At 40.1% G+C, this 22,573-nt stretch overlaps 1 protein-coding gene across 1 annotated transcript; it reads right to left on the bottom strand.

The window, feature by feature from the left end:
• Nucleotides 1–4,508: 4,508 nt before the first annotated feature.
• TSPAN13 (tetraspanin 13) lies at nt 4,509–22,255 on the bottom strand. The gene is made up of 6 exons (XM_075492913.1): nt 22,191–22,255; nt 9,600–9,767; nt 8,245–8,325; nt 7,241–7,354; nt 6,789–6,899; nt 4,509–5,576 (listed from the first exon to the last, which is right to left on the bottom strand). The coding sequence occupies exons 1-6, from the start codon at nt 22,251–22,253 to the stop codon at nt 5,502–5,504; spliced, it is 612 nt and encodes a 203-aa protein (XP_075349028.1). The 5' UTR covers nt 22,254–22,255; the 3' UTR covers nt 4,509–5,501.
• Between the last annotated feature and the right edge of the window lie 318 nt (nt 22,256–22,573).

Here is a 22,573-nt window from a genome sequence, read left to right as displayed (position 1 = left end):
TACAAAATGTTGCTATGTTTTGTATTTTTTCCTTATTATCATCTACCATTATTAGAAAGAGTAAAATCACTGTCTTGCTTGAGACCACAGCTTGCAATTTTACATCTAAGCACTTTGGAAGGAGAAAGGCTGTTGTGGTTTAACCCCAGCCAGCAGCTCAGCCCCATGCAGCTGCTCGCTCACTCTCCCCTGCTGGGATGGGGGAGAGAACTGGAAGGGTAAAAGTGAGAAAACTCGTGGCTTGAGATAAAGACAATTCAATAGGCCAAGCAAAAGCCGCGCATACAAGCAAAGCAAGGAATTCATTCACTCCTTCCCATGGGCAGGCAGGTGTTCAGCCATCTCCAGGAGAGCAGGGCTCTGTCACCCGCTGTGGTTACTTGGGAAGGCAAACGTTGCAACCCTGAACACCCCCCTTCCTCCTTCTTCCCCCAGCTTTTATGGCTGAACACAATGGCATATGGTGTGGGATAGCCCTTTGGTCAGTTGGGGTCAGCTGTCCCAGCTGTGTTGCCTCTCAGCTTCTTGTGCACCCCCAGCCTACTCGCTGGTGGGGTGGGGTGAGAGGCAGAAAAGGCCCTGACTCTGTGTGAGGCCTTGATGATGTCAGCAATAACTAAAACATCCCTCTGTTATCAACACTGTTTTGGTCACAAAGCCAAAGCATAGCACCATACAAACTACTATGAAGAAAATTAACGCTATCCCAGCCAAATCCAGTAGAGGAAAGCAACTTTTTATTTCAAGTTTCAGTAACTAGCTAAACTCTGTATTGCTCAGCCTGCTTTATCTCCATTTATTTTCTCATAGCACCAACCTATGTTACGCTCTCATCATCAGCCCTTTCTTTACAGTTAGATAACAAGAAGTGCAAACCTTTTACAGAAAAGTACTTGAGACTAGAGGATGGGATTGTTTATATGGGTTTTTTGTTTCTTTTTTTAAACTGGCTGCATTCTGAAGTGATCCAAGGATCACCTTATCTACTTGAAATTTTTTTTTAAAGATAAAAACTGCTTCCCTTAAAAGATTCCTGCTTACATCAGAATTCAGTAAAGCCTTGAGATGATTAATAGAAATGATACTGTATAGAGTATATGGTTTCATGATTGTGTTAACGGCTTGTGGTTGCTTATTTACAAGCCCAAATGGGACAAGAGAAGTCAGAACTAAGACACTCTGCAGGTGAACACCATGTGAGCACACACCACTCCAAGACTTAGGCCAAAGCAGACTGTCCAACCTCAAATACCTAAGAACTCAGCAGCAGCACCAGTGAGAAGCACCTTGCCCAGGACTATACCTGCACTATCTTCTCCGCTTTTTGGCAATGTCAGCCATTATAAGCATTGCTACCACTACCAGATACGATGATAATGACAATAGACAAATACACTTGAGAGGGTAGGACAGGCAAGAGAAGCAAGGGTTTCAGCTCAAGGGAATTGCTCAACAAAATCAGAAGCAAGGCATCTGCTGATACACCTTTGGCAAGCTATGTGAACCCTACCAACCAGAAAATCTCAGGTGGTACATGGAAATGGCCCCAGACATGCAATTGAGTATTCCTTCAGCAGTTCACTAAGTTGCTCCTTTCTACTGCAGCATCGTTTAATTGTGATGAGGAAATTCCTTGCTGCAGAAAGGCCTTTCCCTTCCCTCCCAAGCAGAAGATAAGGAAAAAATAGGATGCAGCGGGGGCAAAAATATTCTCTAGAAGCAGCTACCAGCCACAAAAAGCAAAAAGGGTGTCTACACCACTGAGCAGAGGGACAGCACAGAGGGAAGCTGGAGCAATTGGTTACCAGAATCATCTTTATCTACTCAACCCAAAGTTCACTTGCTAGAGCTGTGTATCTGATATAAAACAAAAGCTTCTGCCAATGCAATCACTTTTATATATAAGTCTGTTTTTATAACCCTACTGAAGTAGCAACATTTTCTTAAGCAAATGTACTGATGCTACGGATAATATCCAGCAAATGGATATAAGGCATATTCTACAAGGGTCTAGTACTCTACATGCTGCAGATGCAAATACACAAGCTAGATCAGCCTGCAAGGCAAGTATCAAGAAATTAATTTTCTAATCTAAAATTAACTTTTTGCACTCAATGCTATGTTTTTATAGTTTGCTTTACACCTCAGCCAAATTTTCAAGAATCTTAACATGTAAATGGTCAACTTAATTCTGCTCTTTTCATTCTCTCCTCTAAATACAGATTATTTAGGTCTACAGAGGCATCAAGCTAAGCAGAGTTACCTAAAAAAAAAAAAAAAAAAACCAAAACGAAAAACCTTTCAATTTCTTCAGAAAACCTGGGAAAATAAATTTCTGAAGTATATATACTCAGTAACTTGAAGTGCACAGGATGAATGGGGTTTCCAGAATTCCACTACCATTCAACCTTTAAATAATTAAGCCTAAAAATAATAATGCAAGCTAATAACACTAGCACATTCCTATTAACTTATCAGCTATAGATTTTAAGCTACATTTTTACAGGTATCAATTCAAATTATGCAATCTTTTTCTTTCTGTAATAAATAGATATTTTCATGTGAGGGGAGTTGGATGCTGTGCAGTGGTATCAGCATGTTAGTTAAGATCTGGATTCACTTTCTTACACAGATGCAGAAGAATTATATTTTATTATTTTACAGCCAGTTATTTTTATGTGATAAAAATGTGTAGGTGTCTTGAAAGAAGTCAAGACAGGTTTCTACATTTTCCAGAATAACCACCTTTAAGAAAGCATTTCAACATAACTAAGGTCAAAAGACATCTAATGTAAGCATTAAGAATGCTCCAAGTTAAACCGCTTTGTTATTTTGATACTCTGCTGCTATAAATAGCTTCTAGAAAATCTGGTTACAATTAAGTCCAACTCTCAAGCAGTCAAATTAAAATGCCTCTCTAGAAACCAAAGAAAACACACCTTTTTATGACCAAAACTATTTTCTCAAGAAGAAAGACAAAGCAATGAACAAAGTAAACTTCAAAGACAAAACCCACCAAGAATAGGTATAAATAAAAAAAAAGTTCTATTCTCTATTTCAACACATCAGAACATTCCTTGTATACTGACATGGAGGTCAGACCTCTCCTGAGGGAGGCTATTCTCTTCCCCTCCACCCCCCTCAACAAAGTCAGACTCAATGTGTTTTATTGCCCCCCTTAAGAATCAGGTTCTGAAAGTGAATCCACTTCTCTGATGTGAATTTCAGGGTTTGTGGGGTTTTTTATTTTTAAATCACAATATTAAAGAGACAAAGTATTATTAATATGATAGAAAAACTTCAAACAAACCATACGATCCACCGATCTGTCTTTTGACTACTAAAACAAATTCACACTAAGGGTTCTGAGACATGAGAGTTTCTAAAGTAGTAACATTTTCAGTATTTTCTCTGTGATGCACATTTACACTCCAATATCACCCACCATATTTATGAAGCCAGACCCACCCAAAACTAAGCACTAAAAACAATTAGGAAAAAAGTCAAAATTGAAGCAGCAATGTGGCATTACTTTAAGCTTCATACACCCTCTCCATAAGACTCCTCCCTTAATTTATTACAGTAATGTACAAAATACAGAGCCTGTCTAGACTAGGAAAATTAACTGTTGCTAAAGACAGCCATGAGATGATCATCGTCCTCTTGACATGTATTGAGGATGGCTCACTTAAACAGGACAGCACTTGGGGGGGAGGGGGAGGCAGGGGGGAAGCTGCATACATTTACATTATACTTCAGTAATAGTCTGAAGGCTCTTAAGGTCTTTCAGTACATGAGTAAGCTCTTACACTGAAGGTACAAGTATGTGCTTGAAACAGACACCAATACTTCTTGACATATGAAGCAGTAATTCACAGACCAAACACCAGGAGACAGCAGATGTTGAAGAATCAGCTACACCTGAAGAGAAGCTGTCTTTAGCAGGTTCTTGACATCCCTCTGTGTTCAGGTTCAACTCTTCCCCTTCAAAACCTCAAGACAATCCCTTCTTTAGGAGCACTGGGCACATGAAAGTCCAAAAGTGTTCTGATGGGCATGTATTTCAACTTCTTTTTGCCACAGGAGCAAGGAGGCATCTCCCTAGTAAAGGGAGACTGTATGAGAACCTACTTCTGCCTGCCCTCACTGTCTTCCTTTCCACCTTGCTCAGCTGCTGTAGTCCTTGGCAGATGGCCTTATTGGCCTTAACTCTTCCCCTTTTCTTCCTGCAGATACATCTTTCAGGCTAGAGCAGCTGCCTACCACACCAGAAGCAGCAACTAAATGAAAAAAAGGTGCAGTGCAGGTCTGCAATTCAGTGTGATTAGAAACAACTGGAACATTATGCACCTTGGGTGTTTAGATGTCTGATGTTCCAGCTGATGCATCCCTTCTATTACAGGTTGGAAGACTGACTATGCTTTCCTTCAGCTCCGACAACACTTACTACATGGATAATGTACTGTTCTAACTTTAATTATTTTCTTTTTTTTTTTTTTTTTTAAAAAAACCAAACTACTGGAAACCATCACTTTTTCACTTTTTTTTTTTTTTCTCCACACATCATTCAATCTCTCATGAAATCAAGACTGTTAGCTGGATGACAGAGGAATATACACTGCTGAGTTATTACAACAATAATTTTACACCACCTGAAAAAATAGCTGTACAACAACTTTCCAGACATTAAGTTTCTTACATTAAAGGTGACAGACCACTATTGATTCTGATGTTGTGCAAACACCAAACTTCATTCACTTGTCAAAGAAAAAAAAGTTTCAAGTTAATCAGCTGCAGATTACATTCTCCTGGTTTTCTTCAATCATTGTTCTCATAGTGAAGATATCCATTAAAAAGTAAAGAATTATTTTATTCTCAACAGAATTCTAAAGCTACCAGAAAGCAAAAACAAACAGGGAAGGGGAGGGGTAAAGACTACAGTAGTCATTAACATACACTTATGTGCACTACAGAACATAACATCTTTAGCTTCTATTTTTACCTTAACAGGAAAGTGGGAGACCATTATTAAGACAAAGAAGTTGACTAGCGTTCATCCTAAAGCCTAATCAAATCATACAGTCCAACCATCCACCATATATTTTTATCATTTTAATGAGAAATCATGTGAATTTTTGTGATCAAGGAATACAGCAGAAAATACTTTTGGCATTTCTGGACACCAGAGAAGCCAGTAGTGCTATAAAACTCACTGTATAGAGTTCACCACATCAATTACCAAAGTCTTAACAGTTATTTAACCAGCTCAGCGCAGCAGTCTGACTCTGCCCAGCTACTGAATGCACCAGTCTACCTCAAGACAGAGATTCTTAGAAGAAAAATACTGGGAAATTAAATATGAAAACTACAAATTTCTTATGGAAATAAAGTTTTCTTTTGGGTACATGTAGAATCCCTATTATGGAGAAATACCAAACTATGGAGAATCAGTATTTTGAAGTAGAGGGTGCAAAGAGAAGATTCAGTCCTTTATAAACTTATCAAAGAAATGCACTAGGGTTTGCACGGGGATCCTTTTGGTTCCTGTATCTATACGTCAGCCAGACTCCCAGAATCTGAAAACAAAAGCCAAAGATATTATTAAGCAGAGGGTCTCCACCCCATCTTCCATCAGTTTTACAAAATTTGTTTTAAACATAAAATCCTGACACTGAATTTCCAGTACTCAAGTTTAGAATATTTTACTATTGCTAAAATTGTGCAACCACACACCAGCTTTTTAATTAGAAAAAAGGATGCACCTTCTCAGAAAGAATTCACATGTAGCAACAGAGAGAAGAACAAAAGAAAAAAGCTAAAACTGTATCTGCAATGCAATGCAAAATATTTCCCATAGGCATGTCTAGTGTTAAATTTTTCTACTCCCTCCCCAAATGATAAATATTCATAAACCTGTTTTTAGCATAATGACAAACAAATCCTCCAAATTGTTTCATTTTACAGTTACCACTTAACTCTAAGGCTATTTTTCTAGTACATTTTCCAGTCTTGTCGTTCCCCGCAACCACCTTCCCCGCTCCCAGGTGCTTCACATCTTTAGCAGAGAAATGGAGGGCAGATGTCAGAGTGATTCTGTTTAAGTTGCTGTATCTCTCCTGTTGCTGTAATATCTACAAACCTTCTGAAAACTGCACTAAGCAGCAGGAGGAGTATTTTCATATGCTCTACTGTGGAGTTATGAAAGATCTGGTCTGATGATTTTTATCCACCAATCAAAAAGCAAATATATGTATCATCTGGATACTAAAGCAAAGAGCCAAAGACCTTTTTAACCTGGTGTTTAAAATACAGTTCGCTCATCATGAACCTGTATCTTTGCACTACAGGAGGCACAAAAAAAAAAAATCCCAAACCCAAAAAATCCCAAAGACTGTGTGTGTGCGCGGGTGGAGGGAGGCAGGAAGAACAGGGGAACAAGACAAAGCAACGGCACTCTTTTTATTACTTTGGAGAATGGTAAACCTGAATAGCTAACTTCCTGCAAAACTGAAACTTTACAGCACCACATTTTAATGTGGTGTCTAGTTGCAGTTTGTAGTCTAAATAACAAAGCTGCAAGAACTCCCAGTGTTGAATAAAGACAGGCCCTCCTTTTGGCAGACTTAAGCAAGCTGATAGTCTGGAAAAATTTGACCTAATTAATTCTTTGACTCCTGAGACAGTACTGAGAGTTCCTGTAATAAACCCCCTAAAATTAATTGTTTCACCAAACAAAGCCTTAAAAGTGGGGAAAAAGCACTCAATTTTCTAACATCCTACTCACTCACCTCTGTGAAACTGAAGAAGAGTCCTATGCCTCCAACAAATCTCAGCACCATTCCAGAATATTCTTCTATTATTGGTGCACATGGTTGACACTGGTGACTTCTAAAACAATCCTGTAGCAGATACAAACAGAGAATTGCACTCTGTTTTCTGATGACACTTCATCGATTGAAAGCATCTAGTTAGCTCTATAAAAGGCTGCCAGCCACAGACAAAACTCCATCAGTTTTAAAAGACTCCAAAAAAGCAAGCATATAAATGACAATGGAGTACAAACTTTGCAGGGTGCTGTGTGGTTATGTTTCCAATAAGTTAACTAAAGAGCTTAGTATCATTGTAACAACTACCTTATGCATTTCTTACAAAACTCTGCTTTCTGCACCTAGGAAAACAGTTGTACATATTTGAACAAACACAATAAAGTTTTAAGTATTTTCATGCTTGAAGAACTTACAGAGGAGCAGGTTTCATTCGGATCAAAAACTCTGAATCCACAACAATTCAGATTTCTCTCAATATCTGTTCTCGCGCTGTTAGTGTTATTCCATCCCACCTCTAGAAGTTGACTCTAGAAGGCATAAGCAAATACATATTACATTAACTGAACTCTTTTGCATTTCATTGGAAACCAATATACTAGGCCAAGTTGATAATTCCCTAACTAAAACCTTCAGATCCTGAAGTCTAACAGGATAATATATTAAAGAATGACTTGAATGTTCAAACAGCCTGTATAGCTAATGAAACAGCAGCACCTAGCAGCAGCACACTCATGGTTATAATTAATTTTTTTCCTTTCTTTTTCCTAAACCCGACAAGAGCACTAGGGACATGCAACTAATCTAACTGGGACTGCTCAGACTTTTAACAAAAAGTGCACTTACATGTAAAAGCTGATTATTTAGTCACTGTACCCTTGCCTGCTTCTTATCTAGTAAGAATTAGTCTCCATACCCCATGGAAGCTGGTTTTACTTTCACACTTCAGGGTCACCTCTGTTCCTAATGTAGTTACGACCTTTTCAGTTACACATGAACAATTCAGTGGCTTTATCATCTTTACATTGTGATTACTGTAGATTTCATCAGCTTATCTGGAATTGCTGAACACATGATACAGTCAATATATCACGCTGCTACACTTGTGACCATAAACTTAGACAGGAAGCTTAAAACCAAAACAATAATAATAATTAAAAAAAAACAATAAAAACACACAAACAAACAAAGACAGGTGAAAGTCATTTTAGGACCTAGATGTATTTCTTTCTAGCTACCAGAGCCAAGCACTGCCTAAGGTCTAGTCCTTATTTAAAAGGATAATGCCGATTTTCTTAAAATATGCTCTCCCCATTTTGTGGAAGACTATATATAAATATGGGTGTGTGTCTGTGTATGTACATATATATTTATAGTATTATGCTATAAATTAACTGAGAAGTCAGGAAACTTTTCTTACCTGCTGTTCCTTGTTTAGTGCCAAACAGGCACAGGAGACAGAAAACTGGACGATAAAGACTAGCAAAAGAATAATCATGTACTGGAAACAGTAGTTAAGGATATGCTCTCAAATTAATTTTGCTTTTATAACACATATGCCTAATGGCATTCCTTATTTCATTGGATAACAATAGGTCCTTCAATACAAAAGAACTACAGAAGTAAATTCTGACTGGATGTGGAAAAGATGACCCAAATAATGTTCCCAGAACTCAATCACCATATATTATCTCTTTTTAGCTACTGCTATACATAGCTGGTATTTCTGGGTTAGGTGTTTCTTGCCTAGCAAGACAACATGAGCAGAGAGGTTAATAAAAGGAGCTTTGAGAGAGAAAAATCTACCATCAGTTTCTCCAGCTTTAGGGATTCATGTTGTTATTTCAAGATACTTCACTTAAATAAAGTAGTAAAGAAAATATTTTTCTGGGTATTGCACATTCAGACCTTTTTTTCTTCAGCAACATAGTCTTGTAATTAATTACAAAAGATAACTTTAGCCTAGGTTAAAAAAAAAGTGAGAGTTGCTTTTGGAACATAGCCTCACACACTTTTGGACTAATGCATCTGGAAACACTATAAAACAAAAAGAACAAACTTTGATACTAAAGATCACATTTTGAAAGTTGGGCACTGTCTTCTAAACTGTTTGTAAAGTGGAGGTCACTACTTATTCATAGACCGTAACGAGAAACTAAGAATTTTATCGGATGAACCTCTTTTCTCATCCAAACAGATCAATTCTGTTATGCAAGGCACCACCACAGACTGCTTACAGTGTCAGTAGGCATAAAGGGGCAGCAAAGCACACTGAGAAGGCCTGTGCTCATTTCTAGTCTGGGTTTGCAATTAAAGACTAGGTATGAAAAGAAAGTGCTTCTTGACAGCCTGTATTACCCACAATGCATTCCCCTGCCAGCTACAACCAGCTCGCTATCTGGAAGTATCACCCTTCTCTACTGTTAAACATTAATAGTTCACACACTCTAGCATGGTGTAGGGTTGAACACGCAGTAAGAGGCACCTGTGACACAGTGACCCACTGTAAAAAGCTCTCAAAATTAAAATATTTTAATTTTCAAAAAGAGGAGACGTGAACACTTCTGTCTTCAGAGCACAAACAAGGGAGAAAAATGGAAGCTGGAATAAAGTTAAATGGGAAGGAAGTTTAATTTAGACTGCACTTGACCGAAATAAGATTGTGAATTTCTGTTCCGTTTCTGAAGCACCTTCCACATCAGTCTCAGCTGACAGAGCAGGTTGTTTACATAGCTTGAGCCAAGTTGCGATCCCTGTAATACATTAGAAGGATACAAAGAATAGCAATACTTGATGATGTTTCACCGCACCAATCAATCCGACTAAGGCAATAAGGAAGAGGAAGATTCCTACTGCAATTGCCACTCCAACAACTCTGAAACTAGAGATGAGGCCGAAGCCGATTCCCCATGCTGCAATTCCAATCAGCAGCAGGCTTACCAGCTGGAGGGAAGAGAAAACAAAAAGTTAGTCTGCATATTAAAAGAGGCTTAACCTACACACAGCTTCATTCTTTACATTAAAGTTGTTTTTAGAAAGATACAATTTTCCTTTCCAGTGCAAAGAGAAGAACCTCAACCCTAAACAAACCAATCCTCCACTTCATCGTAGAGATCACTTCAGTTCCGGATGTTTTAAGGCACACATTCTTCAACACTGTTAATGTGGAGCTGTTACAACTTAATCTACCTACAAGTCGAGCCATGTTGCATTATCTGTGCCTGACTAGAGACACCGAACTGTGTGTGGATTATAACAGAATTGACAAATAAGCTAAAATCATCGGCTTTAATTCACAGAACGGAAGAAGAATGAAAATTCCAGATGTCTTCTGAAACACAGGCAGTGTATTTAAAGAAAATAGGATATAGCGCTCCACAGCTCTGAACACATAAAAAAGTGCACTTTGCCAAAACTTACTGTAATCAGGAATACAGCTGTATTAATTAATGAGAGAAGCTTCTATGTAGTTGGTGATATAACACAATAGTTAACAAGGTCACACAAAAATACTTTTTAGATCTGTATCTCAAGGACTTCATGTAGTAAAACAATAAAGGTGCCCTGTCTCCGCTACGTATTTCTCCAAGAAAATAGCTCTACTATGAAGTCAATACTATTTCAATACCCAAAACGCTCTTATGCTGTTTCCTTCCTTTTAAAGATGGTATTCAGGGAAGGCAGGCAGAATCTGTCCCAGTTAGTTTACTGGGATTTATTGTTTATATGGGCAGGAAGCTCCAGCCTTTCCTGTTTCCATGGCAAAAACACAGAACAAAAAAAATTCTAACATGAAAAGCTGCAGAGAAACCTGTAATGAGGTACAGCAGGAGGGAAGCAGCAGACAAAGCCAACCCAGATGTCCAATACACAAGACACCTAACACTCTTGTTTGAAACAGACCTATGTGTAACACATTACGTTCTCTGTTAAATTACACACCAATTCAACATGTAAGTTTTAAATTTCAAAAACCCTGACCTCACTAAAAAATACCCAGAAGTTGTATCATTATTAAAAAACAAAACAAAACAAACAGTAAGCGGTTAGTCTAGTCCGACTACCTGGCTTTATTTGACAACAAATACAGAGCAAGCACTTACACTTTTTCACCAGTTTCCATTCAAATGACATACCTCATGACGTTTTACTGCTTATATTTAATTATTTTCACCCCTCTGGATAAGAGGAAATTTCCAACTTATCTATCATTTCAGTATACTTGCTGTAGAGCATGGCATTTTTGTTGGTTTTAATACCAAACACATCTGTATATTTTTTCAGCTTAAGTACCTTTTAGAAGACTGACCTATGTAATGCTGCTTTTGAAACATGGAAATCTAAGATAACGTCAAGTAAGCTAGTAAAACAAGTAGTGATGCTCATCAAGATCAAAACACGGTGGGTGATTTTTTCATGTGTTCACACAGGAATACACCTCAAAAAATGTTTTTACCAAAAGCCAGTAATGCACAGGAGACATTTAAGAGAGTCTGCAAGAAGGAGGGTATTTGCCATACCTACACCTCTCTCTTACCACATGAAGAGACAAAAGAATGCCATAAAATTCAAAGGAATTGTTCAGTACCAGTAGAGTTTTAGAATTAATTCACATTTGTCTTTGTTTCTCAAACAAAAAGCCTTAATCACCATGCTTAGTTAAAACCAAAACACCTGGCCAAGATGTCATGAATCTAAATTACAGACAGCGGGGAAGAAAAAATAAAACAAAAGAAAGCCTTGGCTCTGCCACAGACAGATTTTCTGAATGCATGCTGCACAAGGCTATAAACTTCCTAATGTTCTCACGTTAAAAATTAGCCTTGCTAATCAGACAGTTAAGTGCAAGACCTACCTGTTCTGATCTATGTCCATTCACTTTATTTCATTGTCTCATACCACCAGGAAGATTTATTTTTCCACATAAGCGTCAGAAATGAACAACAAAAGAAATCCCATAACCCAATTTCCAATGAGAAAGCACTGGCTGATGTCCCATGCTCTGCATCAACTTCTAAGCACTGAATTCACACTGCCACTACACAGCTCTTCAAAGTGTTATCTCATAAAAAATCTCAAAGGCAATGTCAAATTTAAATTTATTTCACAAAGAAAAGCAGAAGAAACTTTGCTCCTAATGATTTTCACCAATACTTCTTCGCCCTGCCTGAGCTATGACTGCAAATCCTTATTTTCACCAATCTGCCTCCAGGATACCAAAATGTGTATTTGTTCAGCCCTTTGCTCATTTCCTAAGAGGTCTAAAACAATTAGATGAAATGAGTTTTATTCTTAAAGTATCAAAATCAAAAGAAGAGACCTAAACAAAATCTGTGCCTAAAACTCCTATTGGATAAACACAGTGTGTGAGCTGCAGGGTACCGGTTACTTCTTGCTGCTGTTACTCAGCTTCCATTATTCTGATGATACGTACATGAAATTAGTGTGTATGACACTAAAAGTTATTACCATGACCCCCTGGCCCAAAAAGCTTTTCTGGTAGGAACAGCCACATACTGAATCTAGAACTGCTATGGTCTTCAAGTGGAAAAAAAGCTTCTCTGGCTTTTAAACCCATTGTTGAACCCTAGATGTTCACGAATGAGTTGACTGGCTTTGAAAAATTAAGTAACATAAAATAGTTTCGTTTCTCTTTTGATCACATTCTAGTTTTAGAGCCATCAGTCTCATTTTCAAGCTTTACCTCCATAATATCAAGGCTATATTTTCTCTTTTTTCACATGACAAAGTTGTCCATTGTCTAATTCCTTAAAACATCTGGAAATATCACTATGATCACAGATTCATGCTACTGGGCTCTGGTTGGCAAGCTAAGTGAAAATGCTGTATCCAGTCAGGCAGATATACGTTTTGGATCAAAATAACTATCGCCTACTCCAATTTTGGCCACTTAATATTGTGGAAAACTGACTTTGTGTTTCAAAACTGAAATGGAGACTCCAGGTTTACAAACCATTCCAGAAACAGATTTAGTATTAAGTTCCTGACTCCTCTGCATGTTGACTGAAAGATGAAAATATGGTTATTCCTTCATTTTCAGGTTTGGATTGGACTATCTGAATGTTGAGCAATAAAAGTATATATATTTATTTATATATATAATTTTATTGTGCCATAATGTGAAAAACTAAAGTAAACGTACACTACTACAAACAGGAAAAAGAACTTAAGCTTTTTTGGGAAGAGGTTTTACAAGTCTGTAAAACAATGCAAGGCTCGTAGCATTAGGCACTGTTTAGCCACTAAAAATGACTACTCAACAGTGCTTATTCCAGTGTTTTGAAACAAAAGGACTTAGATGCAATATTTCTAAAAGTGAAGCTGTTAAAACTTTGTAGTAAAACATACCTGAAACAAAATTACTTAGTGACCCTAACTACTTTTAAATGAGTAATATGTACATTCTAAATGTACAAGCTTCATTTACTTATAAAAAAGTCACCTATTTCTGTTAAATAAAGGAAAAAGGACTCTCTACAGAGCTTCTGAATGTCACATTTCATTTTACTGAAACCACATTTCACAGCACCAGAACTCCCCCAAAGAAAACAGCATCATCTTTGGAAGACTGCAGTACATGTGAAACTCCATTTTACCTACATGACTTTACTTACATAAAGCTAGCCTTGGTTACTAACACTTCAAATGTTTGCTTGATAAATCTATCAGAAGCATATGAAATCACAGCCCAGTTTTTAGTGATTAGGACTGATCCGCTTTCCCACAGTAGTCTCACTAGTAAGGTGAAAAGGCATGGGTTGGAGAAATGGCCTGTTAAGACTGAATGACAACAGGCTGGATGGTTGAGCTTAAAGGGTAGTAATTGATGGCTCAGCATCCTGCTGGTAGCAGGTAAGGAGCACCACAAAGGCTGATACTGGGGCCAGTATTACACAAGATCTTCATCAACAACCTGGGTGATAAGACAGAATGAATCCTCAGAAAATTTGATACTAAACAAGGAAGAGTGATTGACTCTCCAAATAGAGATTCAACTCAGATGGACCTTGATAAACTTGAAGAATAAGCCAACAGGAACCTCATGAAGTGCAAAATTCTGCTCCTGGGGTGCTTCAGTGGAGCCTGGGAACAGACTGGTTGAAGAACAGCCTTACTGAGATAGATCTGGGGATCACACTGGTTGCCAAGTTGAATATGAGCCAAGAGTCTGCTCTCATTGCAAACAGAGAAAGCCAAGAGGAGTACAATCAAAGGAAACTCAACGCTGGTGAGACTGCAGCTCAAATACTGTGTCCTATTTCAAGTCCCCCAGGTCGAAAAGGAATTTGAGAACCTGGAGTCACCAAAATGGCCTGGAGCCTTGAGGATGATGTTTGAGAAGCAGGTGATGGAGCTGGGTTTGTTTAGTCTGACGAAGAGGCAGCCTAGGGATAATCTAATAGCAACTGAAGCTGAAGGCACATTACAAAAGCAATGGAGGCAAACTCTTCTCAGTATTGACTGACCACAAAACGAGAGGCAAAACCCACAAATAATGGCTTGGGAGGTTCAGACTGGACATTAGAAAAAAATTCTGCAAGGTGGTTTGGTGTCGTACTCAGGTGATAATCTTTGTTCTCGCAGGTTTTCAAGACTCAGTAGACAAAGCCACAGCTGACAAATGAGTGTTATTCATAAACCTGCTCTGAGCAGGAGACTGGACAGATGAGCCGCAGAAGTCCCTTCCAACCAACACTCCCACACACCACAGCCAGCTTTTCCACCATGGAAACTTTGCCACTCTCCACATCAAAAAAATCAGTTTTAACAGGCAGATAAGGGACAAATTTAGTACTGACCAAGGACTCTTCTGTACTATCTAGCTCATTAAAAGAGACTACCACCAGCTCCTAAAGGCCGTATCAACAAAACACCTTCTTACAAGCGTAAGAAGGTCTCTCAATAAAAAAAACAATGAATGATTCTTCAGAAGTACTTACACAGCTTCAAAAACACAAGAACAAGACTTGTTCTCAGAAGTGATTTAAAAGGTCCCATTCATTTAAGGCATGTTTACATACAACGTCAACAGGCATTAAGAGCAAAGAATTTATTACAATCTCAAGCTGGAGCAATCTGTCTCACAGAAAGATGCTACAAGCACATACTGTCCACAAACCAGAAAAGCAACACAGAGCCATGGGAAGTGTGCATGTGTGGAGGTGACAGCTCATTTAATATCCTCATTTACTATACACTATCTTCTCCATCAACACAAACTCTAGCAACCTTATTTAAAAAGCAATCACGCAAATATGGGCTTAGCATAATCCAATATATAAACTCATCCATTTGAAATTAAGTAAATGCTTTACCAGAATAAACCTATAGGTAGCACAAATCCTAAGTGAATATCAGTAGTTTTCACTATGAGATTGAGTACTTTTTCTATTAAGTAAAAAAAAAAAAAATTAAGAAAATCAAGCATCTAACCAATAGACAAAATGTTACTCCAATATCAGCATCTCTATAGGAAAGTTTTTAGGGATTGTAAGTTCAAGATCAGTGGAATGGATCAGACTCCACTTTAAGTGACTTCCATTATATTTTTTTATACATATATGCACACATTTGAACTTCAGAGATGTTTCAAAAATAACAATTTCTAGACAAAGAAGAATGTAACAGAGGTAAAGTGATCACAAGTTTGATTGTCCTGTTCTCCCGTTAACTTCTTATTAACATGATTAAAGAATTAGCCTTTACAGTACTTGTTAGGGTTTTTTTCCCATTACTGCTGCATAAATTACTACTTCTACCAAAAAAAACCCCAAAACCAAAAAAAACAAAACCCTCCCCTAAACTTCTAATTTGCTCTATTCTTTAAAGCCAAGTTCTCCTGTGCACATAGCTGCTCATTTCCCTCACTCTTGTACTGGAAAAATGTATTTCTCTTCACATTTACCCCTTGTATACTTATCCACAAGCTTACAGTCTACATTACAAAAAGAAACCAAGATACTGACAAATGATTTCTCTAGACAATGCCACCAAGAAACAACTCAAATGCCAAAACCAGTTCCTTCTTTGACAGCAAGCCACAAGTAAATCTGCTGTTTTCACTAACTAGCAACTTTTCAGCATTTCAGCTATCTTGGACTGCTTGCTAGGAAGGAAGTCATACGCAGAAGTTAGTGTTCTCACTGTTTTCTTGTAGCCTCAGCCCAAAAAGGAGTTAGTAAAAACTGCATTTCAGAACTTAAATTTAAAGAAATACAGCCTCACCATTCCCTGGGTAAAGAGATAATACAGCATTTACACTGGTATCAGCAAAGGAAATATTTACAGAATAGCTGTCAGGCTGGATATGGAACAGGAACTAAAACCAGAGAGATTACACACATGATGAAACACATCCTCCCTAGCCTCTCTCTCCACATATAAGTTCATATTTCACTTCTTTTAAGGGGACTTCAAAATATATGCCATTTGAGGTTTAAACTTTAAAGGTAGATATTTCTACCCACCCTCCCCTTCAACTTGACCAACCATTTCTGCACAGCCATAGAGAATCTAGAAGACAATTCTTCTGGTCCACTGCACTTCATCTATAAACACGTTAAAACAACAGGCAGTATATAGTGGTGCATCTTTAGTAAGCTAAAACTAAGCTAAATTGATTTCCATCATAGCTGTAACCTAGCCAAACTGTAAGCAACTTTTATCTCCTTACAGTACTTCAGCTTTACTAAGAGCACAGTAAAGGCTGAGCAGTAAGGAAAGCTCTGGGTACCTCCAAAGGATTTCTAACAGAAAGCAAAATCTTCCACCTTTAGGCGACTTATTTAAATGAGGAGTGATCAGTAGTCTGGTTACTGAACAGCCTTGAGACACATGATGTGGAACAAGCAATTTATGTGAAAGGCAGCATTCCTATCTCTTATCACGAAAGTCAGTTCTTTCAGTTTGATGGCCTAGTTCAGAGTTCTTCACATTACTGGCCAATAATCAGGCTTAAATTGGTTTTGACCATGTGACAAGCTTCTTTCATGTTAAAATGGCAGTGAGATTTAACCCCCGTTTTATACTCCCTAGTCTTTGGAAATACAAGCTTTCTGCTGTGTAGCAGGAACAACTATCTTCTGAAATGTTTACTTTTGCTTGCTTGTTTGTTCATTGTTTTTTAAGAAGTTGTGAAATGTTTTCAGGAAGCTCGGTGATCCCACAGATCCTTCTTCCACACATACACCTCCCTTAACATGAAAACACCAGTACAAAGAACGCAACTAATAATTTAAGCTACAAGGCTACTACAGGGCATTCAAAGGGCTTCTCGATAATTGTGATGGTTTTAAAGTGTCCACCTGCACTGCTAGGATGGCTGAAAACATACCATGCTCCATACAGCCTCCTTCTTCTGTGCCCTGTCATTCTCCAGTTCTTTCACTAAACACAATCTGCCTTCCTAGCTCCAAATGCCACTATGCACTCTGCACAAGACAAGTGAAAAAACAAAACCCGCTCATACCTGATCTACAGACACAGCACGTCTCAATTCTTACCTGCTACCACAACCCCCTGTCACATTGGCTATAAATTGACACACAGTATAGCTGAAGGCATTCCCAAGCACTGATGAAAAGTCTTAAAATATATATCTATATTTTTGCTGTAGTCACTCTTCTGTGTTCTCAAGCATGACCATAGAAACCTTCCCCAAAAGCCAATGCAAACAAAAAACACCGAGACTAAATTGATATGACCAACATTAACCTTCCCTGCCACATACCTGGGAGCTTCTGTACCACTGTTTTATTTACACGTCAAGACTAGGCACAGCTTATACTGCTGCCTTCAAAATGTCCTTGAGAATGACAGAACTGGCTCCAAGGCAACCTGTTCCATCTGCTGAGCATCCAGTTCGGACGATGAGCTAGACCAGCCCAGCACAGGCTGGTACTGAGGCAAACTCTTGACGCTGCACTCCTAAATGCTGACTGAAGGCCATCAGACACAGCAAACAGCAGGCTATTTACTGGTCACTTCTGAACAAACGAAACTTATACAAACCAAAATGGAACTGAATGACGAGATCACAGGTTCATTTACCACTGTGAAAGAAATTGCCACATGAGGCAAGAACTGTGCTTCTCTAATTCCTGTTTGCTAGTACTTGGCTCTGCATAGCCACTACAATGGTCAGGAATTATCAGAAAACACAGAAAACAGTCACATTCCCTTTCCCTAGGAAAATCCAGATGTTCAGTCTGCCTCTAACACCAGGTTTCCCCTATGCAGAGAGAAGGGAGATGGAGCTAGCAGATCTGCGCGGAAGATGCCACATACTCACCTCTCTGTGTTGGGAATGCTGCAACTAAGACAAACGCTATTAAAAACCCTACCATGCCAAACATGTGCTGTCCAAATCTGAGAATTTCTGGCCTCATCTTTGCATACTTCCATAATGCAGGAAAAGCAATTTTGATAAAGAGGGCAAAAATGCACTAATTACACTTCCAATAAATACTGCACCCAGAGAACAACAGGCAGCAACAGAGAAAAAACCCTTTCAAATACAGTGCTTTGGAAAGTGATGCAAAAACCAGGACACTTAATAGGCAGTCTAGAAAACAAGTTCAGAGAGCAAAGTATTATAAAAAGTAAATGATTTTGATAAAAGTACTTTCTAGTGTTAAGAGGAAACATGGATGCTCTTGTGGAATGAACTCTGTGCTACTAAAAAATACACACTTTTAATGGTAAAGGTACCGTATGTTTTACTTTAAATCAAATGGCCACTCTAGGTGTAAGAAAAACTGAAAGCCTGCTTGTCAAAACAAACGAAAGATGCTTTACATACTGACAACAAACAGTTCATGTTTGCTGCTGCAGCAATAATTAAGTAGCTGCTTGGGTGAAAAAAAACAGCACACACCATCCAAACGAACTGACTGTCAGTATTTTTTTATTATTATTTTAAATATTTAATCTTGAGGCCCAGCTACTACTTCAATCTTTCATCACTAGCTAGGACTTAGGAATTTCCCTTTCCTTTCTGAGAACCTGATTTGAAATAAGATATCAACTGTTCACACTTCAACACAATTACTCAAGACTTCCTTGGAAGGCACACTCTCTACCTAAGGAAATCCTTGTCTGGTTAAAGTGAGTAAATATTGGTGGAGCCAGCATCTAGGGTTCTCATACCTGGAAGATTAGAAGTCTTGAGTTACATACACATCCTTCAATTTGGCTGAATGCTGTGGACAGACATTTTAAAGAGTTTGTATTGGTTTGCCATTTGATGGGAAATGTAAATATAATTGAATAAATAAAGACAAAATTGATCAGATACCCAAAACTAGTATTTTAAAGGTCCTTGTATGCAGACAGTTCTTCCATGCAAGACTTTATTCCAGCAATACATGTCATTACATATACACTGAGTCAACAAATAGTCTCAATTATTTTTCTCTACTCTCCCAATACCCATAAGGAATCATACTGAAGACAGCAAGACTCAGCACAGATGCCAGAATTACTCATATAAAATAAATTTAAAAATAGAATCAAGGCCTAAGGACATTAACTTAGTCCAGAGAATAACCAAAAGTCATCAGCAAAGTACCATCTGAAAAGAACATTAAGTGAGCAATTAGGTTAGTGGGTTTCTGATTTCTTGCGTTAAACCAGTAACTGATTACTACTGCCAGGACATACATTTTTCTTGGTGTACTACCATAAAAAGTAAAACAAGACAGCATTTAAAAAAAAAAATAATCAAGCTCCAATATCCTATTCTAGGAGTGTTTTAAAGAAAAGCAGAATATAAACTGTAACCCCCAATATACAGTTCTGAGGGTTACTTCATTCAAAGCACATGACACAGACACAATAATGCTAGGTAGAAAAACACTCAAGAAGCGTTACCTACTTGACCTTATATCCCTTCTTACTCCCACCACTCCCTTCCCACCAATTATTACTGTGAATTAACATTGTTTAAAAAGATGATGATGAAGTTCTTGCTCTAGTTGTCTTCTGTATTTTTTTTTCCCAGCTGGGAAAAAATAAGCCCATCATTTATTGTTGCTGTCCAAGTCTTATATTGTCAGGTTTTTGCCTAACCAAGGAACAAGAGAAGCCCACACATTTTGCTACATCAACTCCACCAGGCCAGCTAAACACCTTAAATGTTAATTCTGCAACTCAGAATTTAAAAGCATTAGTCTTGTAATTTTCCTACAATTAATAAGCAACACAAACAGTAACAATCGGATATTCCAGTTACTATAATTCAAAGAAGTCATTCTTTCCCTTCAGCAAAAACATATGTTCTGCAGAGGTCAGATGAAAGAATACCAGGTGACACCCACAAAGTAAATTCTACTCAAGAAGACATCAGAGCAAGACTGAGGTCATAGGTGCATTGTACAGATATCACAAACAGAACTACAGAGGTCCCAAAGATCAACCCACCCTTGCTGAGGCCAAATGCACCCAAAAGACCTACCAGACCCCTTACACCTGGTTAATACATGGCCGTAGGAATAAGTGATGGTGTATTCAGAAAAAACACCTGCTGTCCACATGACATCAAAATGAGATTTGTGCATGTATTATGTTAGAAAGATCCAGATTTCTCTCACTTTTCTGTCACTCAAGAAATAATAATAACAATAACAAAAATAAGTCTTGCATTAACCTCTGGTTTACTGAAAAAAGAAATTGGGATGGGACAATTCACATATAACTCATCTGTTGGGATAGGGCAATCCCACGAAAAGTTAGCCAAGATGATCTTTTGAGGTCCCTTCCAACCTGGGCTATTCTATGATTCTAAGTTACCTTCATCATGACAGTCTACATACACTACACTTACCTCCAACTACAGATGCCAAACGAGGCAATGCCTACCTGCTCCCCTCTGTTCTGGCCAAGGGTAGCATGGGCAACACACAGCACCACGGGGATTCCGGGTGACTTTCACAGGGGGTAGGCTGGGCTCCCTAAGCATGCTCCAGAGACTTTTTCAGGGACACACTCTACTCTGCAAGCTCCTCCAAGGAAGCACATGCAATAGCACAGCCTCTCCTATATTAAAGTTTCTGTTCTGCTCTTTTCTGAGGAACGAGGGTCACCTCATGCACCAAAGAATATAGTAACAAGCAACTCTGGCTTCAGCACAGGCACTGCTACATCCATTCATGCTCCGTCCTGGTGATTACCATTAGGTCCAGTAATCGCCAGCTACGAGAACTGTTTGTTCCGAAGAACAGCATTAGACCTGTTTGTTCTCCTGTGTTGCCTTCGTTTGAGATCAGGCAGTGCTTTCAGAAAAGCACTGATACAACTGCCTGTAAGCACTGGCTGACCCTAATTTCAGTCTGCTGAAAGCCATCCCCAAGCACAATAGTTAACATGAAACATTAGAGGACATACTACCTCTCCAGAAGTGCTGTGAGAGGAAGCCATTACACAGTCTTGTTTCTTGCTATTTCTGTGTCATTCTAAAATAGATAATGAGGAAAAGACCCCACAGCTCTACCACAATTGGAGATTTTCTTGTTCTCTGTTGGAAACAGGTACTCCAACTTGCCCGAACAAAAGCAGGCACCTGCCTGGAGCTCCCCAGCAATTCAGTTATTTAAGTTTAGCATATTACTTCCCCCTCCCCCCCTCCCCCCCCACGTTCCCACCACCCTGAAGCAGCCAGACTTTGTAACTCGCTGGTCCATCCCAGGGGAGAGCAGGGAAGCCTGCTTACCAGGAGGCTGGGGGCCTCTCCAGCGCACCCCCTCCCTCTCCAATGTGCTTTGGCCTGACGGGTCTTGTAGGGCCCAATACACCGACATGACACTTGTCACTCACCGAACTGCACTTATTTCAGTGCCGCTCCTTGAGGAATAACAAAATAAACCCTTCCTCATTCACGCCTGAGTTGGCGCAGCGACCTTTCCAGACAGGGAAAAAGGGCACCGGCGGGCCGGGCCTCCCCTCGCCACGGGGCCGCCCCCTCCCCAGCCCGGCCCGGCCCGGCCCGGCCCGCCGGGGGGGAACGCAGGAGATGAGACACCCCACCGCGAGCGGGCAGCGCTCGCCGTGCCGCCCGCTCCCGGACCGCCCTGGATCCTGGGGAGCCACGTCCCCGCGGTGACAAAGCCCGGCCTGACCGGTGCCACCCCCCCCCCCCCCCCAGCCGGAGGCCGCGACCGAGCGGCGGCCCCGGCTCAGAGCCCCCCCCGGCCCCTCAGCACCAGCCCGCCGAGGGGACGCCGCCTCAGGCCGGAGTGAACCCCGCCACCTCCCCTCCCCACCCGGCGGCAGAACCCGCCGGGCGAGGGAGACCCCGCCGGGCAGCCCGCGCCCCTCCCGCCGCCTCGCCTCAGCGCGGCGGCCACGCACCGTGTAGAGCAGGTTGAGGGCGCAGAGGCAGTTCTTGGAGCAGGCGAAGCCCCCGCACACCATCGCGCCGCAGGCACCGTAGCCGCCGCCGCCGCCGGGGAACCGCGCAGCAGGAGGCCGCCGCCCCGCCCCCCGCCGGCTGCCAGGGAGCGGGCGCGACAGCAGCAGGTGAGCGGCGCCCGCCGCCGCGCCCGCTGATTGGCTGCTCCCGGGCGCAAAGGTAAAAATATGCAAATGTGGAGGCGCGGAGGGTGCTGGGAGAGCTGGCGGCGGCTCTGCCCGCCGGCCCCGTCACCCGTTATCTGCCGGCACCAGGCGGCTGGGCCTTGCCCCCGTCCTCGCCGCAGGGAGCAGGCCCGGCCTCCGGGCAGCTTTCATGGGGG

The sequence above is a fragment of the Mycteria americana genome, chromosome 2 (genome assembly GCF_035582795.1).
Source record: "Mycteria americana isolate JAX WOST 10 ecotype Jacksonville Zoo and Gardens chromosome 2, USCA_MyAme_1.0, whole genome shotgun sequence".
Lineage (NCBI taxonomy): Eukaryota > Metazoa > Chordata > Aves > Ciconiiformes > Ciconiidae > Mycteria > Mycteria americana.
This window is presented reverse-complemented; position numbering and strand designations above follow the sequence as displayed.